The 21,344-nt window shown below is 56.5% G+C and overlaps 2 protein-coding genes across 2 annotated transcripts; both read right to left on the bottom strand.

Annotated features, from left to right (window-relative positions):
• Positions 1-1,335: 1,335 nt before the first annotated feature.
• Positions 1,336-3,843, bottom strand: AQP6 (aquaporin 6; the record flags this gene model as incomplete). Its single annotated transcript, XM_080810256.1, has 4 exons — positions 3,463-3,843; positions 2,532-2,690; positions 2,201-2,281; positions 1,336-1,548 (listed from the first exon to the last, which is right to left on the bottom strand). Exons 1-4 carry the CDS (start codon positions 3,823-3,825, stop codon positions 1,336-1,338), a joined length of 816 nt encoding a protein of 271 aa, XP_080666382.1. The 5' UTR covers positions 3,826-3,843.
• Positions 3,844-12,076: 8,233 nt separating this feature from the next.
• AQP5 (aquaporin 5) lies at positions 12,077-15,079 on the bottom strand. The gene is made up of 4 exons (XM_080811890.1): positions 14,702-15,079; positions 13,623-13,787; positions 13,131-13,214; positions 12,077-12,335 (listed from the first exon to the last, which is right to left on the bottom strand). Exons 1-4 carry the CDS (start codon positions 15,062-15,064, stop codon positions 12,150-12,152), a joined length of 798 nt encoding a protein of 265 aa, XP_080668016.1. The 5' UTR covers positions 15,065-15,079; the 3' UTR covers positions 12,077-12,149.
• Positions 15,080-21,344: the final 6,265 nt, after the last annotated feature.

Genomic DNA, 21,344 nt, shown 5'->3' with positions numbered 1-21,344 from the left:
GAGAAGGAGGCAGTGCAAGTAAGTGGAACAGAGGAAAGGAGAAAAGCCTATTCTCTTTTCCTTCCCTCTCAATCATCCTCCTCTCCCTTCTTCCCTCCTCCCTCCCATTACCAACAGCAATTGTATTCAAACCCGATAATTACAGTAACAGTGACGATAATCATCATTTATTGGGTTTGTTTTTCTAACATTTTAACTTCCGAAAACATTTTCCAGTCTCTTATTTGTTTTGACAGCAGGCGCTAGGGGAGGACTGTGCCCATTTTATAGCTGGGGAAGCTGAGATCCATAGGGCCCCAAGTCATGGGGGGACAGTATTTACAGCAGCTTATAAATACTAACAAACCGACTGAGGCTTGTGGTCCTTCAGAAGCACTGAACTGCAAATTCTGGTTTCTTGGGTCATTCTTGAGTTCTTACCATCCTTGGGACTTCATTAGTAGCTTTTTGAGGATCCTGGCAGAATTGCAAATGAGGCTGGAGACAGCTTATGGCCCAGGTCATGAGTAGGGGGCTGGGATAAGGACCTTCTCCTCTCAGGATTGTTCCCATGGATGAGGCTGTGGGGTGGAAGGTGGGCAAACATCTGGGGAGAGCCTGCCCTGGAAAAGGCCTGTTTGACCCAAACCTCCCTTGCCTATATTCTGCCCCTCTGTCAGCCCTAGAAAAGGCTCCTCTCTGGGCCAGCTCTTCCCCAGGGCAGGGTCCTCTCCTGTGTATTTATAGGCCTGAGGAATGAAGATCGATTGGAAGGACAGTCTCTGTCCTCAGGAAGTGCCCAGGCTGAGGGCTGGTCTGTAGCCCCCAAACTATGCCCAAGAGCAGAGACATCCCTATGAGGAGCTCAGAGACCATCCCAGGACCTGATTCTTCTGGGAAGTCTGGCTTTCCCCTCAAGGGTGGGTGAGATGTTGAGGTTCCCCAAGGTCTCTATAGCCCTTAGTATCTAAGCTGAATGGCTGTCTGGGCTCCAATACCCAAGACAAGGCAATCTGGAGGCCCACAATGCCCACTAGGATCCAGATGGATGAGAGAAGAGGAGGGCAGTCATGAATTTCCCTGCCTCCTTCTGCTCTGTCCCATTAAGAGATGTAGGAGGAAGAAACTGAACAGATTTGCTCCCCAGATTCTTTCTGTCTAGAAATATAATGCCAGGGATAGGGATTGGCATTCCCGGCCCACCCTGTTAGGACAAGAGGCCTAGCCTCCCCATCCTTCCTGCCCTCATCCTCTCCCCCCTCCCCCTACCCCCATAAAAGCTGACGTCTGGTTGTACAAGGCAGGCTATCCACCTAAAGGGCTCCTCGCAGAAGCCCAAAGATGAGGGGCCCCGTTCTATACCGTCTGACACATGTTCCCCAATTCTGTGTCCCCTGAACTGGACTGGGATTCTCTCTTCTCGGGCTCCTCTTCTGCCACTTTCTCCACTTCTTCGCTACCCATGAGGATGGCCAGTCGCTGGGCCATGGTCTTGGTGCCAGGGAAGAGGATAAAGTTGTAGATCAGGGAAGCCAGGACAGCTCCTGTCAGGGGTCCCACCCAGAAGATCTGAGGGGGTAGAGAGAAGCAGGCATGAGTCATCAGGATCACAGGGTAGATTCGGCATCCTAGCCTGCTTCCCTAGTATTAACTTGGTCTACCAGGACCCCTCAGGCTCTCTACATGGTGACAAAATGGAGAAACAGGCATCCTGCCTGCCAAGTCTCTGCAGGTGAGGTGACCTTGCCTTGCACGGGGCGGGCCCATTCTCCTCACCACTCCTGCTTCCCTCCTCTTGCCTCCCCTGTTCCAACCAGGAGCGCTGGCTAAGTGCTGTTCCTGCTTCTGCTGGTGTGTGTGTGTCTATTTCTGTTTGTCTTTTTCTTTATCCAAGTTTGGAAACTGGTCCAGCTGGAGGAAGTGAATAAGGAAACAGCCAGGACTTGAGGCCTGGGCCAAGCCTGTGTCTCCCGCCCCAGCCATTTATTAACAGTCTACTGGGTCCCCTTGGCTCTTGAAGCTGGAAAGAAAGGAAGTACAAGCCAGGATACTCGCCTTTGTCTTCCGAACCAAGGGAAACCTCCACTGGGGGGTCAAGATGGTCTGTGGTGGGGAACCGATCTCCCTAAGTCCCCATGGACTCCCTGCTGGTGAGAGCCACAGTCCCTATTGCCTTTGCCCAGTCCCTTCCCATCCCATGGCGGCCAGCAGAGGATCTCACCCAGTGGACCTCGAACTTCCCAACGATGATGGCGGGGCCGAAGGAGCGGGCCGGGTTCATGGAGCAGCCTGTGAAGTAGACCTGGGGGGCCAGTGTGGGTTTAGGGTGTGAGGAGGCTTAAGACAGGCCCAGGAGGGGACAACCCCCTCTGTCCTGGCTTGGATCCTTGGCCATGGCAGCACCATACCCCAGACCTGGATTGTGGGAGCACAGCCTCGACCCAACCCACTAAGGGCTCAGGGAGGGACGCTTCCTGGCCTTCAGGGTCCCTGCAGGCTCCTCGGGGAGTGACCAGTGTGTGCGTGTCCACAGTGTCCCCTTTGCCTCTTACCCCAATGAGGTGTCCCAGCGCCAGAGAGATCCCCATCATGGTGGCCGGGGAGCCCGATGCCTGCCGGCCGTCGGTGCAAACAAAAACACAGAGTACCAGCTGCAGGGTCAGAACCAGCTCCACAGCCACGGCCTGGCCTGTCGAGACGCTGCTCCGGACCTGGATGAGGAGGCTGTGCTGGAGGTGATGCTGGCTGGTGACCCGCTTGGGCCTCATTGCCCCACCGTAGGGGGGTGACGCCTCACCACCCCAGGTTCCAGGACCCAAGGAGATGGGGAGAGCTGTGCAGTGGAGTTCCAGTCAGCCCTGGACTCCTGCTCCCTGCAGAAGGGAGCGCCCCCCCCACCCCTAGCCCACCGGTTGGCTGGGGCTGGTAGTTGGCAAGGGGCTTAGCTCTGATGGGGGAGGGAAGGCTCAGAGCAGGGCAGGGGGTGGCCTACAGGTTTTTGAGCAGACTGGGAAGAGACCGTGGGTAGAAGTAGAAGGAGGAGACTTGGGGAAGTAGGTGGAAGGATGGATGATTAGGGGAATCTGGGGGAGTGAGACAGGCCTCAGGGGAAGGAGGAACATGGGGACGCCGAGGAGCAGGGCTCGTGGGGTAGACTGGGAGAGAAGAAGGGCATGCCGGGACTCCTGCCACTACCCACAGCCCAGGTATCCCTGGCCACCCTGACCCTTCAATGCCTGGTCCTTTCCTGACTCCTGGCCCTGTTCCACCTGTTCCTGGTACCACAACCCCATTCCTGCTCTGCCTGCACTGAGGCCACGGTCGGCTTCTCCTGTGTCCCGGGGCTCAGCGCAGAGCAGGTAAGGAGCACATGGCTGAGTTTATTACCTCCCTGTCCCTGCTCCTCAGGCCTGGCCCTCCTCCCTTACCCCCCGGCAGGGGCATCCCTTCCTAGGCCTGCCAGGTACCCCTCCCTGCACCTACCATGTTAACCCCAAGGGTCTCTCGGATGTCTCCTGGGATGACCCCATAAAGCAGAGCAGCCCCTGCAGTGGCCCCTGCCAGCTGGGCAGCCACATAGGCCACGGCACGGGGCAGGGAGATTTGGGAGCCCACGAGGAAGGCCAGAGTCACGGCAGGATTGATGTGGCCCCCGCTGGTCTTCCAGGTGACCTGCACAGCCACAGCCGTGGCCAGGTTGAAGGTGATGGCGATCTGCAGCACGGTGGGGAGTGCCGAGGGCCAGGGCAGGGCTGAGCCCACCCCGAAGAAAACGTACAGCCCCGTGGCCAGGAACTCGGCGAACAGCGCCCTGCTGATAGCTCTCCAGAACCGGCAGGCCAACATGCTGGCCCAGCCTCACCCGCCAGGCTGTCCTGGGTCCGGCTCCGGCTGCCTCAGCGGCTTCCTCTACTTCTCCTGGGACCTCTGTTTCTCTAGCCTCTGATCTCCGCTCTCTTGGGGGGGGGTCTCTTGTCTCCGGCCTGCTCCTCTCCTAGCTGCTGGCCCACGGACCTGCTGGTCAGACTGGCAGGGAGCAGGTTATGTGTGTCTCTGTGGGTGGGAGGTGTGATGCTGGGATGAGGAGGGGTGCTCCCTGGCTTGCTCCGCCCTAAGTTCACCTCCCAGCTGGAGGGGGGGGGCAGTCCCCAGGCGCTGAGCTGGAACCTCCAGGTTCCTAAGCCTGGACAGAACTAAGGCTGCCGCAGGCTGGGGCCCAGCCTGAGGGGGGCAGGGCCAGGGCTAGTGGTTGGCATGGGATTCCAGCTTAGATGGAGAAGATCCTCACATCCCCAAGTCCAAGGCCGGCTTCTGAGGGTCCTGGGCATTCCCAGAGGCTCCTGCTCTCCTGCCCTCCCCCACCTCCGCCTCCAGGCTCTGCCTCGGAATGGGCTCACACTATTCAATGCCCCATAAACCCACATGTGAAATGAAGCTCTTTCCTCCTTTCCCACCTAAATCCCTACTCACAGAAAGCAGATGTGAACAGGGTCAACTTTACTAAGGACCTGGGTCTGTGTGGGCGCAGGGGGGACCGGGGGAGAAGGGGCGTCTTCCACAGCTGATCAGATGACACACATGGCAGTGGAGAATTTCTCCCCTGTGAGCTGGGAATTTCCATTGGCTTGTCCTTGCCCTGTCCTGTCTCCCTTGCCTGCCCCCTCCCTCTCAGGCCCTCTCCCGTACCACTGCCCTGCTCTCCTCCTTCTCAGGGGCCTGAGCAATTCCTCTCAAGTCTCACACAGGGATGCTGAGCCATTTTTGTGGCAATGCTGGCCCTAAGGTCACCCAGGCCCTAGGCTCTGCCCTTTTCACCCTAGCAGCATATAAAGATATTTTCTCAAACAAAGGTGTTCCCTCCTTACGTAGAATCTGTGGAGCTGTGGAAACAATGGTCTTCACCTCTTCATCACATCGGGATGCCCTGACCTAGCCCCTGGCCATAAATCCCTGCTCAGTGGATATGTCCTGGTTGTCTTTAGGCTCCTCAGATGCGACCTGTCTTAAAATGAGACCCTCAGCTCTCTCTGTACACACCTCCTCCGTCCCCCCATGCACTCTTCCGGTTTTTTCCAACTCCCTTGGTGGCACCCAGGACTCGTCCTTGAACCTTCTCTCCTTCCTGCCCCCCACGAATCCTGCTCTTTTGGAAACCTAAATATTTCTTGACTGTGCCCTCTTCTTGCCACCCCCGCTGCCCTGTGGCCTTGAACCATTCTCTCTGTCTGCTTCCTCGCTCAGCTCCAATCAATTATCCACACTGCAGCCCCAGTGATCTTTCTAAAATGCAAATCTGATTCTGCTGCTCCCTTGCTAAAATCCCTTCAAAGTGCCCTCGTGCCAGGCCTACAGGGTCCTCAGAGATCCTGCTCCTCCCACCTCACCTCTCCCTATCCTTGCTTTGTCCTTTACCCTGTGGCCTCACCAAATGGCCAGAGGTTCACAACATGCCCTGCTGGTTGCTCCTTGGAGAAGGCTCTGTCTTCCCCCTGGACAGCCCTTCCCACGTCTCTTGCTTGGGTAACTCCTAACTCATTCCTAAGGCTCAGATTCAGTGTCGCCCCCTCCTTTCCTGGGTGATGAGCCCTCCGTGTGCTCCCACACCACCTGGGCACGTTTGTACACTTCTGTCACCGCAGAGTGCTGTCATGGCGTTAATGTGCCTCCTTAATGGGACAGTGAGCCCCTCAGGGAGCAGGAAAGAAATTTTGCTCATCCCTGATCTAGTGTCTTGCACAGGGATTGGCCAGAGTTGGTGCTCAAGAAATATATTTTTTAAAATCTTTTTTTTTAAATTTATTTATTTGTTAGAGAGAGAGAGTGAGCGAGCACAGGCAGACAGAGTGGTAGGCAGAGGCAGAGGGAGAAGCAGGTTCCCCGCCGAGCAAGGAGCCCGATGTGGGACTTGATCCCAGGACGCTGGGATCATGACCTGAGCCGAAGGCAGCTGCTTAACCAACTGAGCCACCCAGGCATCCCAAGAAATATATTTTTTAAAGATTTTATTTATTTATTTGACAGAGAGACAGAAAGACAGAGAGAGAACATGCACAGAAGCAGGGGGAGCAGCAGGCAGAGGCAGAAGGAGAGGCAGACTCCCCGCCAAGTAGGGAGCCCGATGCGGGGCTCCATCCCAGGACCCCAGGATCATGTCCCAAGCCACCCCTGACTGAGCCATCCAGGGGCCCCGGGCTTGATAACTAATTTTTTTTCAGTTTTTTTAAATTGACATATTATGTATTATTTGCCACAGGGGTACAGGTCTGTGAATCATCAGTCTTACACAATTCACAGCACATACCCTCCCCAACGTCCGTCACTCAGCCACCCTTCCCTCCTCACCCCCTCAGTTTGTTTCCTGATATTAAGAGTCTCTTACGGTTTTTCTCCCTCCCAGGTTCCATCTTGTTCGTTTTTCCCTCCTTCCTACTATGAACCCCCACCCTGCCTCTCAAATTCCTCATTTGATAAATATTTATTGATGAAAGGATGAATGAATAAAAGCTTCTTGACCTCCTGGAGGCAGGCGACTTTCATACCTACTTCCTTCCAGCCAGCTCTTCTTCTGGCCTTCTACCTATCCCACCTGGGACTGAGCCCTCTGAAATCTTCAAGTGGAATATCCCAGCACTGGTTACTGGCTCTGTCCATTCCACCCCCCACCCCGCACCTGGAGCCCCCCCCCATCCCTTTCTGTTCTTCCAGCCTTCCGTGGCCTCACCCTCCCCTCCCCAGCGAGATCCCCCATCCATGCCCCCACTGTCCTGGCTCTCTGTTCTCTCCGCTCCATTCTCCTCCACAGCCCTCTGCCCCCATCTGGATCTGTGCTGCCAAGCGCTGCCGGAGAAGCTCGCCCAGCCATGCAGACTGCTGCCATGACGAGTCCATGGTCCCTGGCTTCAGCGGGGGTCACAGCTCTGCTCAGCAATCCTTACCCCAACCTCAGTCGGCTCTCTCTCTCTCCCCATTCTTCCAAGGTCGGCATCCAACCTTGCCCACGCTTTCCAAGTGCCCTACTCCAGCTTTCTTCCAGCAGCTCAGCTCGCCCCCTGTCCTACCTAGAAAGAGAAACTAGCAGGTAAGACTTCTTCCCATCCTTCTTCCCCAGCCACAAACTCCCCTGCCACAGTTCCATGCCCTCCCCGTCTTCCCTCTGGACCTGAAGAAGAGACAGCCCTTCTCCTGTCCTGTCAGGGGCCCCTCCTTGGGCTCCTGGCTCCCTGCGAGCGACTGGGATCGGGGTCCCAGTCTCATCTGGGGTTTTCACTTCCCCCTCTCCTGGCTGGTACTTGGTAACGGGGCCTGGGTAATCGCAGAGTACTGGAGAGACCATGGGTTTGTCACCCCTTTCCTCTGTCTCTTTCAAGACTTTGCTCAGGTCCAGTTCCTCTATGAAGCCTGCCCTGATTCTCTTCTCCAGCCAGTGGCTACTCTTGGCTTTGGCCTCCTCAGTGCCTCCCCTGTTTTGGTGCAGACTCCCATGCTTGCCTGGTGTGAAAAAGGCTTTTTTTTTTTTTTTTTAAGATTTTTATTTATTTATTTGACAGAGACACAGCGAGAGAGGGAACACAAGCAGTGGGAGAGGGAGAAACAGGCTTTCTGCCGAGCAGGAAGCCCGATGTGGGACCCGATCCCAGGACCCTGGGATGATGACCCGAGCTGAAGGCAGACGCTTAACGCCGGAGCCACCCAGGCGCCCCTCAAAGAGGTTTTAATAAATGCTCCAGGAATGAAGGAATATGGCCGCGGGGGCAGTGTGGGTGGGGCTGACATGATGGGCTCTCTGCCTAGGGGCTGGCCCAGGGCACCTCAAGGCATGTCTCTCCTTCACTTCCTGCAGACAGGACCACAGAGGGCTTCCCTATACCCTGCCTCGCCTCGGTAGGGTGCACCTGTACGCCAAGCACCCAGCAGCCCTCACGCTGGGCTGTTGAAGGCCTTTGATACAGCAACACAGGCGAAAGCATTCACTTTGCTGTATATGCTGTACCCCCGACCAGTGGGTAACTTCTGTGAGCTCAGTTTCCCCACTTACAAATGGAGATAATTGCCATTTCCCCATGTGTCATTAGGGCTAAATGTGCTGATACTTAGGAGAGAGTCTCCGAGCCAAGAAAATTCTGGTTGTTAGGCTTACCCTCCCTCAGCCCTCTGGGGAGACAGGTGTGAGGACTGGGTTGGGGTGGGAAGGGTCCTGATTGCCATGGCAACTCCCAGACAAGCAGCTCCTGGGACTCCTGCTCTGGGCCCTGGAGGTTGAGAGAATCAAGTTCAGCAGCAGCCCATGTCTTCAGCTGGCCCAGAGCAGCGCCTCCTGCGGCCCTGTCTGGCCTGGGGCCAAGGTCATTCAACCCCCACCCCCTCCTAGGCCAGGTGGGCATTGGCCAGGGCCTTGCTCCGGCTCCAGCCAGCACCTCCCCGGACCCTGCCAGTCCTGGGCTCTACTGGTGAGCTCCAAGGTCCCTCACGCTCAGAGGCCTTATGCCGAGGCCTCACACCTGGCTGCCTACAGCTGCTGGCCGGTGGTCGTGTGCTTTTAACCTCCTAGAGGCCTGTCTGGCTTCTGCAGTGGCTGTCTCCATTGGGGAGTGGAGTGTGGAGGTGTGTGTGCACCAGGGGCAAAGTGGGCTCTGACTGAGGTCCTCTTGGCTTGGGGAACAGAGGAGGAGCAGAAGGGAGGGGAAAGAGGGAGGTGCTGGGAAAGAAGAGCCAAGGGAGAATGAAAGTGAAAGGGAATGAAAGTCAGAAAGGGAAGGAAGGATTCAAGGTAGCTTCCCTCGCATCATCTCAGCAATCCTCCCGAATTGTGGAAGCCTCATCCACACCTGACAGAGGAAGCATGAGGCTCCTGTGGGGCTTCGAGAGCTAACACACTTCTCAACCCCAGCTCCCATCCCCCTAGACAGCCAACCCTGCAGCCATTTTCTGCCTTTACCCCCAGCCCCCCTCCATCTCCCTCGTGTTCCCATGTCCGCCTTCCTACCAGGAGAAAACCAGCAGCCCTTGGGCAGAGAGGGAGAGAGAGGAGTAGGAAATCTCCCATAGGAAAGTCAAGGCTTTTCCTGGGTTCCATTTCCAGGAGGAGCAGAGGCTCAGGGGTGACTGGGCATGTGTGTTCTTGGGCGTGACACGCATACCTCTCTGAGAACATACAGGGCCAGTTTCCTGGGTCTGGTCCCCAGCAGCCCCTTGGCCCTGTGAGAGAATGGGGGAGGGTTGATGTGGCTCTTACACACACACACACACACACACGCGCGCGCGCGCGCGCGCGCGCACACACCACGTGATCCGTCTACACTGAGTAGACACAGTCCCTGGAGTACAACTGAAGGTCATTGTAGATGTGGCGGGCTACGACTGTGTGCGTGTTCCCGCGTGCGCAGGCCCCTTTGGGCTCCGGACCCAGCCGCCGGGAAGTTCACCCACCAAGGAACACAGCGCCCCCTGCTGGCTCAACAGCCCACTGCTGCATCTTGTGGGCCCAAAGCCCTGTGGGGACCCACACCCTCTGGCCAGGTCAGGCCTGGAACTCCCTCGAGCTGGGTGCCCCACCCATCCCTGGAGGGTCTGTGTCCCATAGGCCCACTGTTCACCACCTTATGCTCCCCTTCGGACCCATCAAAAAAGGAAAGCAGGTCGCTGGGCTGGAGGGAGAGGCCAGCCTCCCAGTCAGATCTGTGTCTGTACCTGAGGCCTGTGGGGGACAAAAGGGGGAAGGGATCCTCTCTCTTCTGCACCCCTTCCCGGATAGTGGACTCGGGGTAGCTGCTTCCTGGTGGCTTAGGGGACCCAGATCTGAGAGACTCCCCGTACCCTCACGCGGCTAGGGCCCAGACCTAGGATTTGTGTTAGAGGAAGCCCAGCAGCGGCGGATTCGGTGGACGAGGTCCCCCCCTGCTGGTCAGAGTTGGTATTTGCGTTGCCCGGCTCAAGGTTTGGGACGGGGTGGAAGAGGCAGGTAAGGGACTACTCCTTTAAGGGGGGCCTGAGGTTCTCTCTCTCTCTCTCTCTCTCTCTCTCTCTCTCTCTCTCTCTCTCTCTCTCTCTCACACACACACACACACACACACACACACCCATGTGGTGTTAACTGTCAGTCAATGAGGCGGGCAGGGCAGGGCAGGGGCGGCTGCAGCTCTCATTCACAGATACTAGGCTCAAGTTGAAGGAGGGCTAGGAAGTCTGGCTCTCCTCACCCTCCCTCCCTGGGACTGAGGCTGGCCAGACAGGGTCTTTGGCTTCTTCCGCCCCATCTCAGTCCCTCTCTTGACCCTACTGGCCCCTCCTCTTCGGAGGCAAAACTGTAAGACCATGGGAGAGGTTCCCATTCCGGAGAAGTAGGAACTCAGGTTCACTCTCAGGAGAGCAGGGGCCCAGAAGTGGAGAGTGGCTGGGGTCCCCGATATGTACCTGCTGAGTTCTTGTCACACTAGTTCACTGAGCACTCCCAGAGGTGCCTGGCCCTGTTTACGCAAGCATCTTCTGTCCGTCCTCTGTCTTCCTTTATGTTCACAGCAACCCATGAGGTGGGTAGAAGTATCCCCATTTTATAGATGAGGGCTCTCCGCTCAGGGGGGAGTCTGCTTCTCCCTCTGCCCCTCCCCCCCCACTCTTGTTCACATGGTCTCACTGTCTCTCAAATAAATAAATAAAACATCTTGCAAAAACAAAAACCAAAAAACCACAACTCAGAGAACCTGTGTTACCCAAAGTTGCAAAGTAGGATTTGAGCTCCAAGCTAGACTCCTTAACTATGATGCAGGGCTGTGTTCTGAGCTGCTTTTCTGCACCATGTCCACCATTTTCCCTAAAGAGTAGACTGGTCCCAGGTATCTCACTCCCTTCATCTTAAATCATTCCCACAGCAACCCTGTGAGGGAAGCCTTTTTTATCCTTGTTTCCTAGCTTGAGAGACGGAGGCTCAGAGAGTTTAAGGAGACTTCCTAAGGAGTGTCAGTGACAAGGGGACGGGGCAGAGCAGAGCAGAGCCACAGGCCCGGAGGGGAAAACAGTGGGAACAGAGGCTGGCAGAGGCAGGAGTGAGGAGAACCAGAAAAAGGCAGGGCTGGCTGTGGCTCCTGGTATGTTGGGGAGTGAGGCAGGGGGCTTCTCCCTCCGACCCCAGGCTCCCAACATGGCATCTTTTTGGACTAGTGGGGTGCAGAGAGGGCAGTCCAGGGCTGTGTCTCCTTCCCGATGACACAGCTGGCTGGTCACCCCCTTGGCATCTCAAAGGGCTGCCAGTGGGTTCAGTCCTCCTCCACCCTGCCTGGCACTCCCTAGCACTGGGTCCAAGCCCTCCTCAAGTGGCAGAGACTTACATAGCTGAGGTGGGGGGATGAGCAGGTGGGTGAGTTGGTGAGGACCCCTCCTCTGCTCCCACGGCCCCCTCCTGACCTCTAGTTCTGTTTCTGTGTTTCGGTCTTCTTCTCTCCCTCTCTCTCTTCCTTACCTCATCTCTCTACCTCTCTAAGCCTCCCCTGGCCTCAGCTTCCCTGTCTTGCCACGGAGAACTATGCAGACTGTGGAGAGCATAGGGGATGACAAAGAGGAGACGGACTGTCCAGAGGGACACAGGTAATCAGCCAGAGTGCCTCAAGGAGACGCTCTGGGGAGAGACGAGGTAGAACGTGAATGTCAGTGGTTTATTGGTATGCCCCTGCCCCAAACACCAGCAGCCCTACCCTGTGCATCCTTGAGCGGAAATAAATAAGGCAGCATTTAATGAATCAGTCTGTCTCCCTCCTAAGGCAATCTGGGGAGGGGCAGCTTCTGCGGTCCAAGGGACTGGGACGCCTCTGGCTTTTAAGGTGGGGGTGGTGGGGGAAGATAGGGGCATACAGACTGCTGGCCACCCCTTCCTAGCTTGGCCCCCATGCAGCCTGTAAGCTTGGTGCTACTTTCACAGTCTCTGAGGTCTGACCTCATGGCAGCAGGCTGCCCTGTCCCAGACAGAACCCCCTCCCCATCAGACACCAACCCCTGGCCCCCACCCAAGAGTCCCATCATGGGTTCCTGCTCCCATCCCTTATTGTGAAGCTGGGGGACCCAGCACCTCCTCCCTAGCCCAGAGGACCCAGCTGTAGGGGAAGGAAGCTTTGCTGTCATATATGTATATATTTTGCCCCTGTGGTTTAGGGGCTAGGGGACTGACCCCTTCCTGACACTGGTCAGCGGGCAGTCAGCTCCATGGTCTTCTTTCGCTCCTCTCGTTGTTCTTCCCAGTCCTCCTCAGGCTCATATGTGCCCTTGATGACGGCCACGCGCTCACTCAGGCTCAGGGAGTTGGGGAAGAGCAGGTAGAAGTAGAGGATGGCAGCCAGGATGGCCCCCACGATGGGGCCTACCCAGAACACCTGGCGGGGACACGGCAGCATCAGAGGGCTGAGTCTCAGGCCTCAGAGACCAACAGCCTCCCCTCCAGAGGACAGAACTATGGACCCTCAGGGGAGGTGGACAAACAGACTTCTGGACCTCCAGAAGGAAAGATTCCCTCCTGCCTAAGGAACAGGTATACTGACACTCCATTCCTCAATGACAGGGAGACCTACAGACACTCAGATCTTCAAAGGACACAGATACCCAGAAGGACAGGACCCCCAGCCTCACCCTAAAGAGGCACAAATGACCCTTCGAAGGAAACAGGCATGTAGATTCTCGGAGAGACAACAGAACTCCTCTCCCTCCCACATAGGAAATGAAAGAGACCCTGGAGAGAGAGAACATGAGGAGGCAACAGATAGACTGTCCAGGGGGACAGGCCCACAGGAAGGAAGGCTCTCAGCTCCCTCAACGGGAACAGATAAAAAAAAAAATCAGAGAGGACAGACACACAGACATGGTGTGACCCCATCACACCCCAGGACAGACACCAAGTCGTCAGAGATCTACACAGAGGAACAGATCTCCTTCCCTTCCTTAGGGGTACAGATACACCTCACCCCAGCCTTGAATCAGGGTCCTCTGCCATTCAACTACCCTTGTCCTTGTTCTGGCTGCATTCCATCCCTTTCTATATCCCTTTTTCTCTCCAGCCACTCCTCCCAGGGTCACCCCAAGGGCTGCGCCCACAGCCTCCAGATAGTCCAGGGGCTCTTGGCCGGGTTTCCAGGCCCACATTGCCAGGGAGGCAGGGTAGGGCTGAGACTCACCCAGTGCGCAGAGCTGAAGCGATTCATAACCACTGCGGGGCCAAAAGAGCGGGCTGGGTTCATGGAGCAGCCGGTGAAGTAGATCTGCACAGAGGGAGGCAGGTGGCAAGGAGGGCAACACGCTTGTCCAACTCCTAAAGGCCCAGTCTTTCCCAGCATCACCCAGAAGTTTAGGGGCTCAGCCAAGTCTCTGAATCAAGTCTCCAGATTTCTAGGCTGGTGACCTCTCCCTCCACGGGTGCCCGTGCCCCCTTCTTTCTTCTCAAGTCCCGTGCTCAGGCTGGGTCTCCATTTTCACCCCAACTCCCACTTCCTGGCATATTCCCTCAGGCTAGAGAAGAGCTGGGGAGAGCCAGCCTGGGACAGAGTACAGCAACCCCCCTCCAGGCCTTAACTGCTGGGTTTCCTGGTTCAGAAGGGTGCTGCTCTAGGGCCCCATTATTTGGCCCGAGGGGATCCCCACAACTCCAGCCAAGTGGCAGCATTGCTCACCCCCACAAGGTGGCCCAGTGTGACGGAAAGGCCAATGGACAGTGCCGGAGAGCCCACAGGACTGGTGCGGCGGGAGTCGGTAGAAGAGAAAATGCAGAGTGCCAGCTGGAAGGTCAGAATCAGCTCCACTACCATAGCCTGGCCCTGGGTTGTGTTGTTGTTGAGCTGCAAGGGGAGGGTGGGTTAGAACCCCTGCCTTCCAGCTCTATGGCCGGGCGCTTGGGGAATGGGGCTTTGGGCCTCCAACAACACCTGGAGCCACTGTACCTGAGTCAAGCCTTGCACACGTCAGGAAGGTCATTCGCTGAAATGACCTACCTGAGCGTGTGTGTGAAGCTTGGAGTACAGGCCTGTGGCCAAGGAGCTGAGTGCAAGGGAGCTTTTCCTGGACGAGGTCCTGTCAACGGTTCTGCCCAGTTCCCCACCCCCACAAGCTGGCATTTACCCTCCCTCCTGTGGGCAGCTGCCCAGTTTGCCTGCTGCACCCCCAGCCTGCCTCCCGCCCGTGTCTGACCCGCTGCCAGTGCCAACCTCAAACCCGTCTCTCCGGTGGGGCTGACTCACGGCTTGACAATGGCCGAGAAAATCCTCCTCTGTGTTTGATTAATGAACCCAGTTTGCATGGGACATGGGGACCGAATCTGGGACTGTGGCGGGGTGGTGAGAGTGGGGAACTGGGAGCAGAAACCAATATTCAACAGACCCTAAACACTGGCACCATGGTAAGGGGTTCACACGCATGGTTTCTAAATGTCACCCCCTTGACACCTGCTGTGGTGGGTTATGACCACCCCCCCACTCCCCATGGAATGGCGGAGAAAAATGAGACCCAGAGGAACAAGGGTCACCCAAAGCCAGGATTTTAACCCATCTTTGATGGTTCTATGAAACCACTCCAATGAGGAACAGACAGGAGCAGAGAAGGTCCCAAGAGGAAGGCAAAACTCAGGGTTGAGACAGGAGAAAGCCAGAAGTTTCAGGCACCCATTCTGTGGCACCCATCTTTGAAATGGGGTCCCGGCCTGGTCAGGGAGCCCACTTCAAGGTCACTACTCCACCCCAGCCCCATAGGCACTCACCGCGTTGATGGCCAGATTGCCTCGGGCATTAAGTGGTGCCAGCCCATAGAGGATGCCCGCCCCGGCGATGGCGCCCACCAGCTGGGCCACCACGTAGAAGACGGCCCGGAGCAGGGAGATCTGGTTGCCCACCAGGAGGGCCAGCGTGATGGCGGGGTTGATGTGGCCGCCGCTCACCGGCCCCAGGGCCTGGGCCAGGGTGCCTATGGCCAGGCCAAAGGCCAGTGAGATCTGGAGGATGCTGGGCAGCGCCGACGGCCACTTGAGGGCCGAGCCGAGGCCAAAGAAGACGAAGATGAGGGTGGCCAGGAACTCGGCGAACACTGCCTTGAGGAAGGCCACGGAGCACACCTCCTTCTTCATGGTGGCCGCGGGGGCCCGGCGGCGCCGGCCACGGCGCGGGGCGCCCGTCGGGGCTGCGGCGCAGGGGGCGGGGGGCTGGCTCCCGGGTGCTGCGCGCTCTGCGGCTCCCCCTGAGTGGCTAGCGGCCTGGCGCGGGCCGTGCAGGGGTGCGCTATATAGAGGCCGGCAGCCCGGCGGGGGGGCGAGCGCGGGGAGGCAGTGGGCGGCTCCCGCGCCCGGGGCGCAGCGCAGCGCGCAGAGAGGGAACCTGGCTGCCGCCACCGGCTCGCAGCGGCCCCGGGCACCGCGCGCCCCCGGCCCGCAGCCCGCCCCCCCGCCGGGGCAGCAGCGGACGCGCCCGGGCCACGTGACCCAGGCGGCCGCCGTGTAGACCGGCCGGGTGGTCGGGGACCCGCGCATGGTGCGCCCGGGACGGCTCCCGCGCTCTGCTCCGCGCTGCTGGTCCCGGACTGCCTGGGAGACTTCGCGGGGTCCGGCCTCGGCCGTCCTACTGTGCTCCGGACGCCTACCTCCGCTGGCCCTCTTTCTCCGTCCCTTGTCTTTCCCCTTTCTTCTCCTCGGGCTCTGGGTCCAGCTCCTCCTTTTCCTCCAGCGACCCGGGCATCCTGACCCGGCCTCACCCCCCCGGCGGGGCTTGAATGATGTGATTCTCCGAGGACCGCGCCACTCAGTTCCCTGCCGGGCGGTGGCGGGGGCGGGTGGCCGGGCTGGGCCGCGCGGGGCGGTCCGTCCGTCCGTCCGCGGGCCTCTCCCTGGCCGGGCCAGGCTGGCTTCCCCGGTTGGAGCGGGGGCGTTTTGGGAAAAGCAGGCATGGTGCCAGCCTGGCCTGCGCTTGGCAATCCTCGAAGCCCAGTAGCCCCGGGAGGGCGCTGTCTCCCGGGCACCCGAGCCAGCCCTTCCAGGAGCACAGAACTCCGGGGGACCCAGCGAGCCCCCAAGAGAGTGGGGGCTTGGGAGTTCAGCTTTGTTTATGGGACGCGAGGGGGCATGACCGAGTTCGGTTTTGTTTTGGGTCAGGGAAGAACCTCTGGGATTCCGGGTCGGAGTTTGGTGGCGAGGAGGGTACAGGAGCTGCACTGACCTCCCATGCCGGGTCTTGGGAGATTCTCTCCCCTCTGCCTTCCTATCCTTGCCCGTAGGCCCCCTACTCTAGATATCCCGGCTTTTTCTTTTCTTCCTGCTGCCGCTCACCTCCTTCTGGAACCTTCTGTCTCCTTAGTCTTCCCTTCCTTCAAACTCTCACTCTTTCTCTCTCTCTCTCTCCCCCCCTTTCTTCTTCTTCTTTTAAGATTTTATCGTTAAGTAATCTCTACCCAACATCAGGCTCCCACTTACAATCCTGAGATCAAGAGTTGCAGGCTCTACTGGAGCCAGCCAGGGGCCCCAGACCCTCACTCACTCTTGATTTCTCTCCTTGTAATCTCTGCCTCTACTCTTTCTCCTTCAGCCTCTCCCTCCAAACTCTTTCTTTTTCAGACTTCTCTCTCTTCAGTCTCCCAGTCTCCCCGGTCTGTCCTTCTCCTTCTCGCAGTCTTTTCCTCTCTCCTCTCTGTCTCAGTCGGCCTCAAAACCTCCCTGTCCCTCCGTCTCATTGCAGTTTATCTGTCTCTTAGGATCTCCCTCTTCTTTCTTTCCAATTTCCCTTCTTTTCTCCCTTGCTTTATGTTTACAGTCTTAGCCTTAGGCTCTGTCTCCAACTCTCCTCACCTCTGTTTCTGTCTCCAGTCTTACTTCCTCTGCCTCTTAATCTCTATGACTTCCTTCCTTTCTGTCTGTCTCTACTTCAGTTTCCAGGCCCAACTCTCTTACATGTGGTCTTTTCTAGTGCCCCCATTCCTGGACTGTGTGACACTCTTTTCCAGCTCCCATCCCCCTCCTCCTGTCCTTATCCCTTCCCTCTGAGCTCCCAGCTGCTCTCCACCGGCCTTCCCAGCCCTCCTTCTTCCCAGCCCCAGGTTAGGCATGTAGGGAATGAGGCCGGAGAGCCGGGGGGGGGGGGTTGGAAAACAGGCAGGGACCCACATGCAGGAGTTCCACAAAAGACCCCACCACCTGCTATACCATGTGTCCTTGGGAAGCGCTCAGCACAGTGCCTGCTACAGAGTAAGGCTCAGTAAATTTTCCTCATGTCGTGTGTGTGACGATGATTTTACAGGGCCCCTGAGGGCTCTGTGTGGAGTTACGCAGAGGGTGCAGCAGAAGGAGAGAACAGGTGCTCCTCCAGTAGTCTCTCCAGCTGGGGCTCAGGGGAGGGGCCCAGAGGAAAGCCAAGGACCTGGAGAAGTGGGCCCTGAGCTCCGTGGCAGCTTAGAGGCCAAAGAAAACAGGAACCAAAGAAACCCCACTATTGTTCCTTCTCAGTTCCGTGTTTTCTGCTGGAGCAGCTCCTTTCCCACTTCTCTCTCTCTCTTTTTTAAAGATTTTATTTATTTATATATTTATTTGAGAGAGTGAGCACATAGGCGCACATGTGCAAACTCAGGGAGGGGGAGCAGGAGCTGGGTGGGGGAGGAACAGAGGGAGAGGGAGAAGCTGACTTCCTGCTGGGCTTGATCCCAGGACCCCAAGATCATGACCTGAGCCAAAGGCAGACACTTAACCAACTGAGCCACCCAGGCACCCCCCACTTCTGTCCTCTGAAGGCAGGAGATCTGTTTGTCTTTTCTGCCATGGGTTCTGGAGCCCTGCCCCCGGAAGCACCTGGCAGGTGTATACTGGATTTTCATCTGGGCTTGGGGCTCAGGGCTCCGAGCAGGCCTGTCCCAGACTGGAATAATGACACCATAGACTCAGAGGGAGTAGCTGGGTGTTTCCTAGGCCTGCGCTTACGGTCCTTCCATCTCTCTCCAACCATCAGGGTCACTCTGTTCCAAGGCTGTCACAAGAAATGACTGCAGCTCCTATGTTCTGAAACTGTCTTTGCCCTGAGCACTTGGGCTCTGCCCTGGCAGTCCCAGGGGAATGCTTTCCTGGGATCTCTCTGAGCTGGGGGATAGATCTCCCCATCAGTGGCAGGGAGAGTTAAAACCTCTCAGGGAGAACCCCTTCCCTCCTCTCCTGATATAGGGACCCCTGTATTCTCTGGGAGCAGTTGAGGGCTGGAGGCAGAAATGGTAGGGTAATTGGCAGCATGACGTTCCCCTGGGGCTCCACGCATTCCCTGGCATTGGGGGAGAGTCATTATTCCTTCCTCAAAGACTTATCAGGCAGTTGCTATGTGGCAGGCACTGTTCTAAACACTGGGGATAGAGCCGTGAGCTAGAGACAACTTCTCTGCCTTGAGGAGCTAATATTCTAGTGAAAGGAGACAGACAATAAACAATGGGTATGTGTAAATTATACAGTATGTTAGAATCTGGCAAGCACTATGGAAAAATAGAGTATTTTAAGGAGGTCTGGGCATGCTGTGGGAGTGTAGGTCCTTTGAAATTTTAAATGGGATATCAGTGAGGGTCTTATCGAGAAGGTGACATCTGAGCAAAGACTTTAAAGAGGAGACGGAGAGGTCCATGCCTATATCTGGAGAAAGAACATTCTGGGCGGAGAGAGTGGCCACTGTTGCCGGAACAGACGGAACAAGGAAGAGCAGAAGGAGATGAGGGCAGAGGCGTTGGAGGGGCCACAGGCCTCACTGGTGAGAAGGAAGTCAGGGAGCCAAGGACCAGTATGGTCTGACAGTTTTTAACACCATCCCCCTGCTGCTGTGTTGAGAAGAGACCAGAAGGACAGGGATAAAAGCAGGGAGATGGGTAGGTGCCTACCCAGGGAGAGGTAACAGTGGCCTGGACCTTGCTGGGGATACTGAAGGGGAGAGTGATCAGATTCTGGAATCCTTGTGCACGGAGCACTGACTGGATGGCCTGCTGGAAGGCTCACGGTGTGTGACAACGAGGGGTCAAGGGGGATTGGAGCTTTTGGGCCCATGCATCTGAAAGACTGAAGTTGTATCAGTTGAGATGGGGAAGACGGTGGGAGGAGCAGGTCTGGGTCTGTCAGTTGTGAACCTGTTGAGTATTAGGGGTTTTCCTGTCCTGACTTTCCAACACGGTGCTAAGGCCAGCACGAGGAGACCAAAAGGGGCTGTTCTGTTCTCTACTTTCTCTGGAGGCCACACAGCCTTGCCCATGTCTTGGTGCCCTCTCCATGGTGCTTCCTGAGTCACAAAGCTGGGATGCCCATTTTGGCCAGGTTGGCCGTGGGAATTTGCCACCATGGGCTCCTTCAGTTGAGCTACTTATTCAGTATTGAAATTCCTTCTGCGCTATACCCAACAGCAGCTCTGAGGGTGGGGGGTGCTCAAGACATGTGAGAGACCCCTGTCTATCTTCTGGCACGTTGGAAGATATTGACCATCTCTAAGTTGTGGAAGAAATAGCACTTACTGGCAAATGAGTGTTTATTGAGGGCTTACTATGTGCAGTGCACTGTGCAAGACAAGACAGAGGAAGGAAAATAGATCTGGAACTGGAAGGGGCCCTGCCCCCAGAGGGCTTACAGTCTTGCCTGGGAGGCACTGCAGACATACAGAATTGCAGCTGAAAGATACAAAGCCACATGAAAGCCACATTTGCAGGCACAGAGTCATCCGGAACAAAGTGGGGATGTGGGAATGGATGCTGCTGGGACCCAGGAGTCAGCCACCTTTTCCCTTCAGCCCAAAGCCTTTTCTGTCCCCAGCTCGAGGACTTGGAAGCCCAGCCACCTGCCTCCATGCTGCCTTGCCTCTGTCTGGTTTGGGGTGTGTCTGACCTCCATCCTCCTCCAGACTGGGAGCTTTTCAAGGGCAGAAACCAGTCTGGTATTCTTTGTCCTTTTCTCCCTACTCTGCTGCAACCCTCCCCAAGGACCTCTGTCCCCCACTAGACAGAGCGCTGGGCTGGACAGTCTCAGTTGTGTGCTCTGGTTTCTGCCAGGGGCTCCCAAGGGGCAACTAGGACTTGCCCCAGATCAGACCTGGTCTCTTGTGAGCTCTGAATGGATAGATTATGGGATTTTGCAATCAAATGCTCTACCCCTAAGCTATACTCCCAGATCATGGGATTTTTGAATAAGAAGGCCTGAGTTCAAGTCTTGAGTTCACTACATACAGCTGTGTGACATTAGATCAGTTTCTGAAATGCAGTTCCTTAATCTGTAAAATGGGAAGACAGCATTTGCTCTGCCTGTCTCACGGGGTCGGGAGAAAATCACAGGGCAGGGTGGCTGGGGGTGATAGGGAGTGCATTGGAAATGCTAAAACCCTGAAGAGCTGGAAGCTGCTGTCCTTCCCTAACCTGCCTGAGGTTTTAGCACAGAGGCTGGGACACAAGAAATGCTCACTAGGTGTCAGGTCCCCTCCATCCTCACCATTTTGAATCCTCCTTTGACCTCTAACCTTAGTAACCCCAATCTGGGCAATCAGGGCAGGAAGGTGTGGTGATGTCACATTTGGTTTCAGGTGAGGTGCAATCCAGGAAGTGGAATAGACACAAAGAGAAATTCTTGGCAACTTCTAGGGGGATCTGTGGGGGTGAGGTTGGTGGGGGGGAATGAGGTGCCTGAGACACATCCAGGCTTGGCTCACAGCTCAGTTTACTGCCTTTGAACTTCGAGAGTATTTCAAAGTGCAGCTCCAGAAGTCACTTTGGTCTGTGATACAAGCTCTCCTCTGTTAGTGAGTCCAGCTGGCAGTCACCAGCTGTTTTGGGACAATCACCTCCATATCACCTATGGGCCAAGGCAGGCTTTTCCTGACCCCAGAGGGAACTTTGGTCAAGGAAGACAAAAAAAAAAAAAAAAAATAGTAGATGAGGAGGTGGGCACAATCACAGAGTGGTTCCTCATACACGGTCCATCTTTGAAGGCAGTGGAGGGCAGGAAGGGGCTGGAGACTTCCATACACATGGGGTGCTTGGTGTAGTGTGAGACAGACATGGACAGAAGCCTGGAGAGCACATGGAGGCCCCAGTGCATGGAGAAGGGGGCTCAAGATGTGATTCTTAGGTTAGCTCTGCAGCAGACCGGAGAGGGAGAGAGAGGATGGATGGTGTTTGGGTGGTGGGAGGAGGAAAGTAGGAGAACAGCTAGAGTGTACTCAGGGCAGGAGAGGTGAAGAGGCTGGACCAGGATGGGGTCGCCCCCAAACCCATTCCCTTCTGCCTGGACTCTCGGGGCTGTCCTTTACACTGACCCCCAGCCAAAGAAGGTAAAAGAGGCTGAGGATTGGGTCCCTTCTGTGCTCTACCTACAGGAAGCGGAAATAATGAAATAATCCCAATAATGCGTGTTAATGGTATGAGGA

This window comes from Martes martes (assembly GCF_963455335.1).
Source record: "Martes martes genome assembly, chromosome: 8".
NCBI classification, from domain to species: domain Eukaryota; kingdom Metazoa; phylum Chordata; class Mammalia; order Carnivora; family Mustelidae; genus Martes; species Martes martes.
This window is presented reverse-complemented; position numbering and strand designations above follow the sequence as displayed.

Bases quoted from the DNA above. Each gene is read 5' to 3' on its own strand.
- AQP5 (XM_080811890.1), bottom strand. From the start codon at position 15,064: ATGAAGAAGGAGGTGTGCTCCGTGGCCTTCCTCAAGGCAGTGTTCGCC. The intron at 13,215-13,622 runs GTGAGCAATGCT...CCCTCTGTGCAG, and splicing joins CACTGGGCCACCTTGTGGGG to ATCTACTTCACCGGCTGCTC. The intron at 12,336-13,130 runs GTGAGTCTCAGC...TGTCCCCGCCAG, and splicing joins GCTTCAGCTCTGCGCACTGG to GTGTTCTGGGTAGGCCCCAT.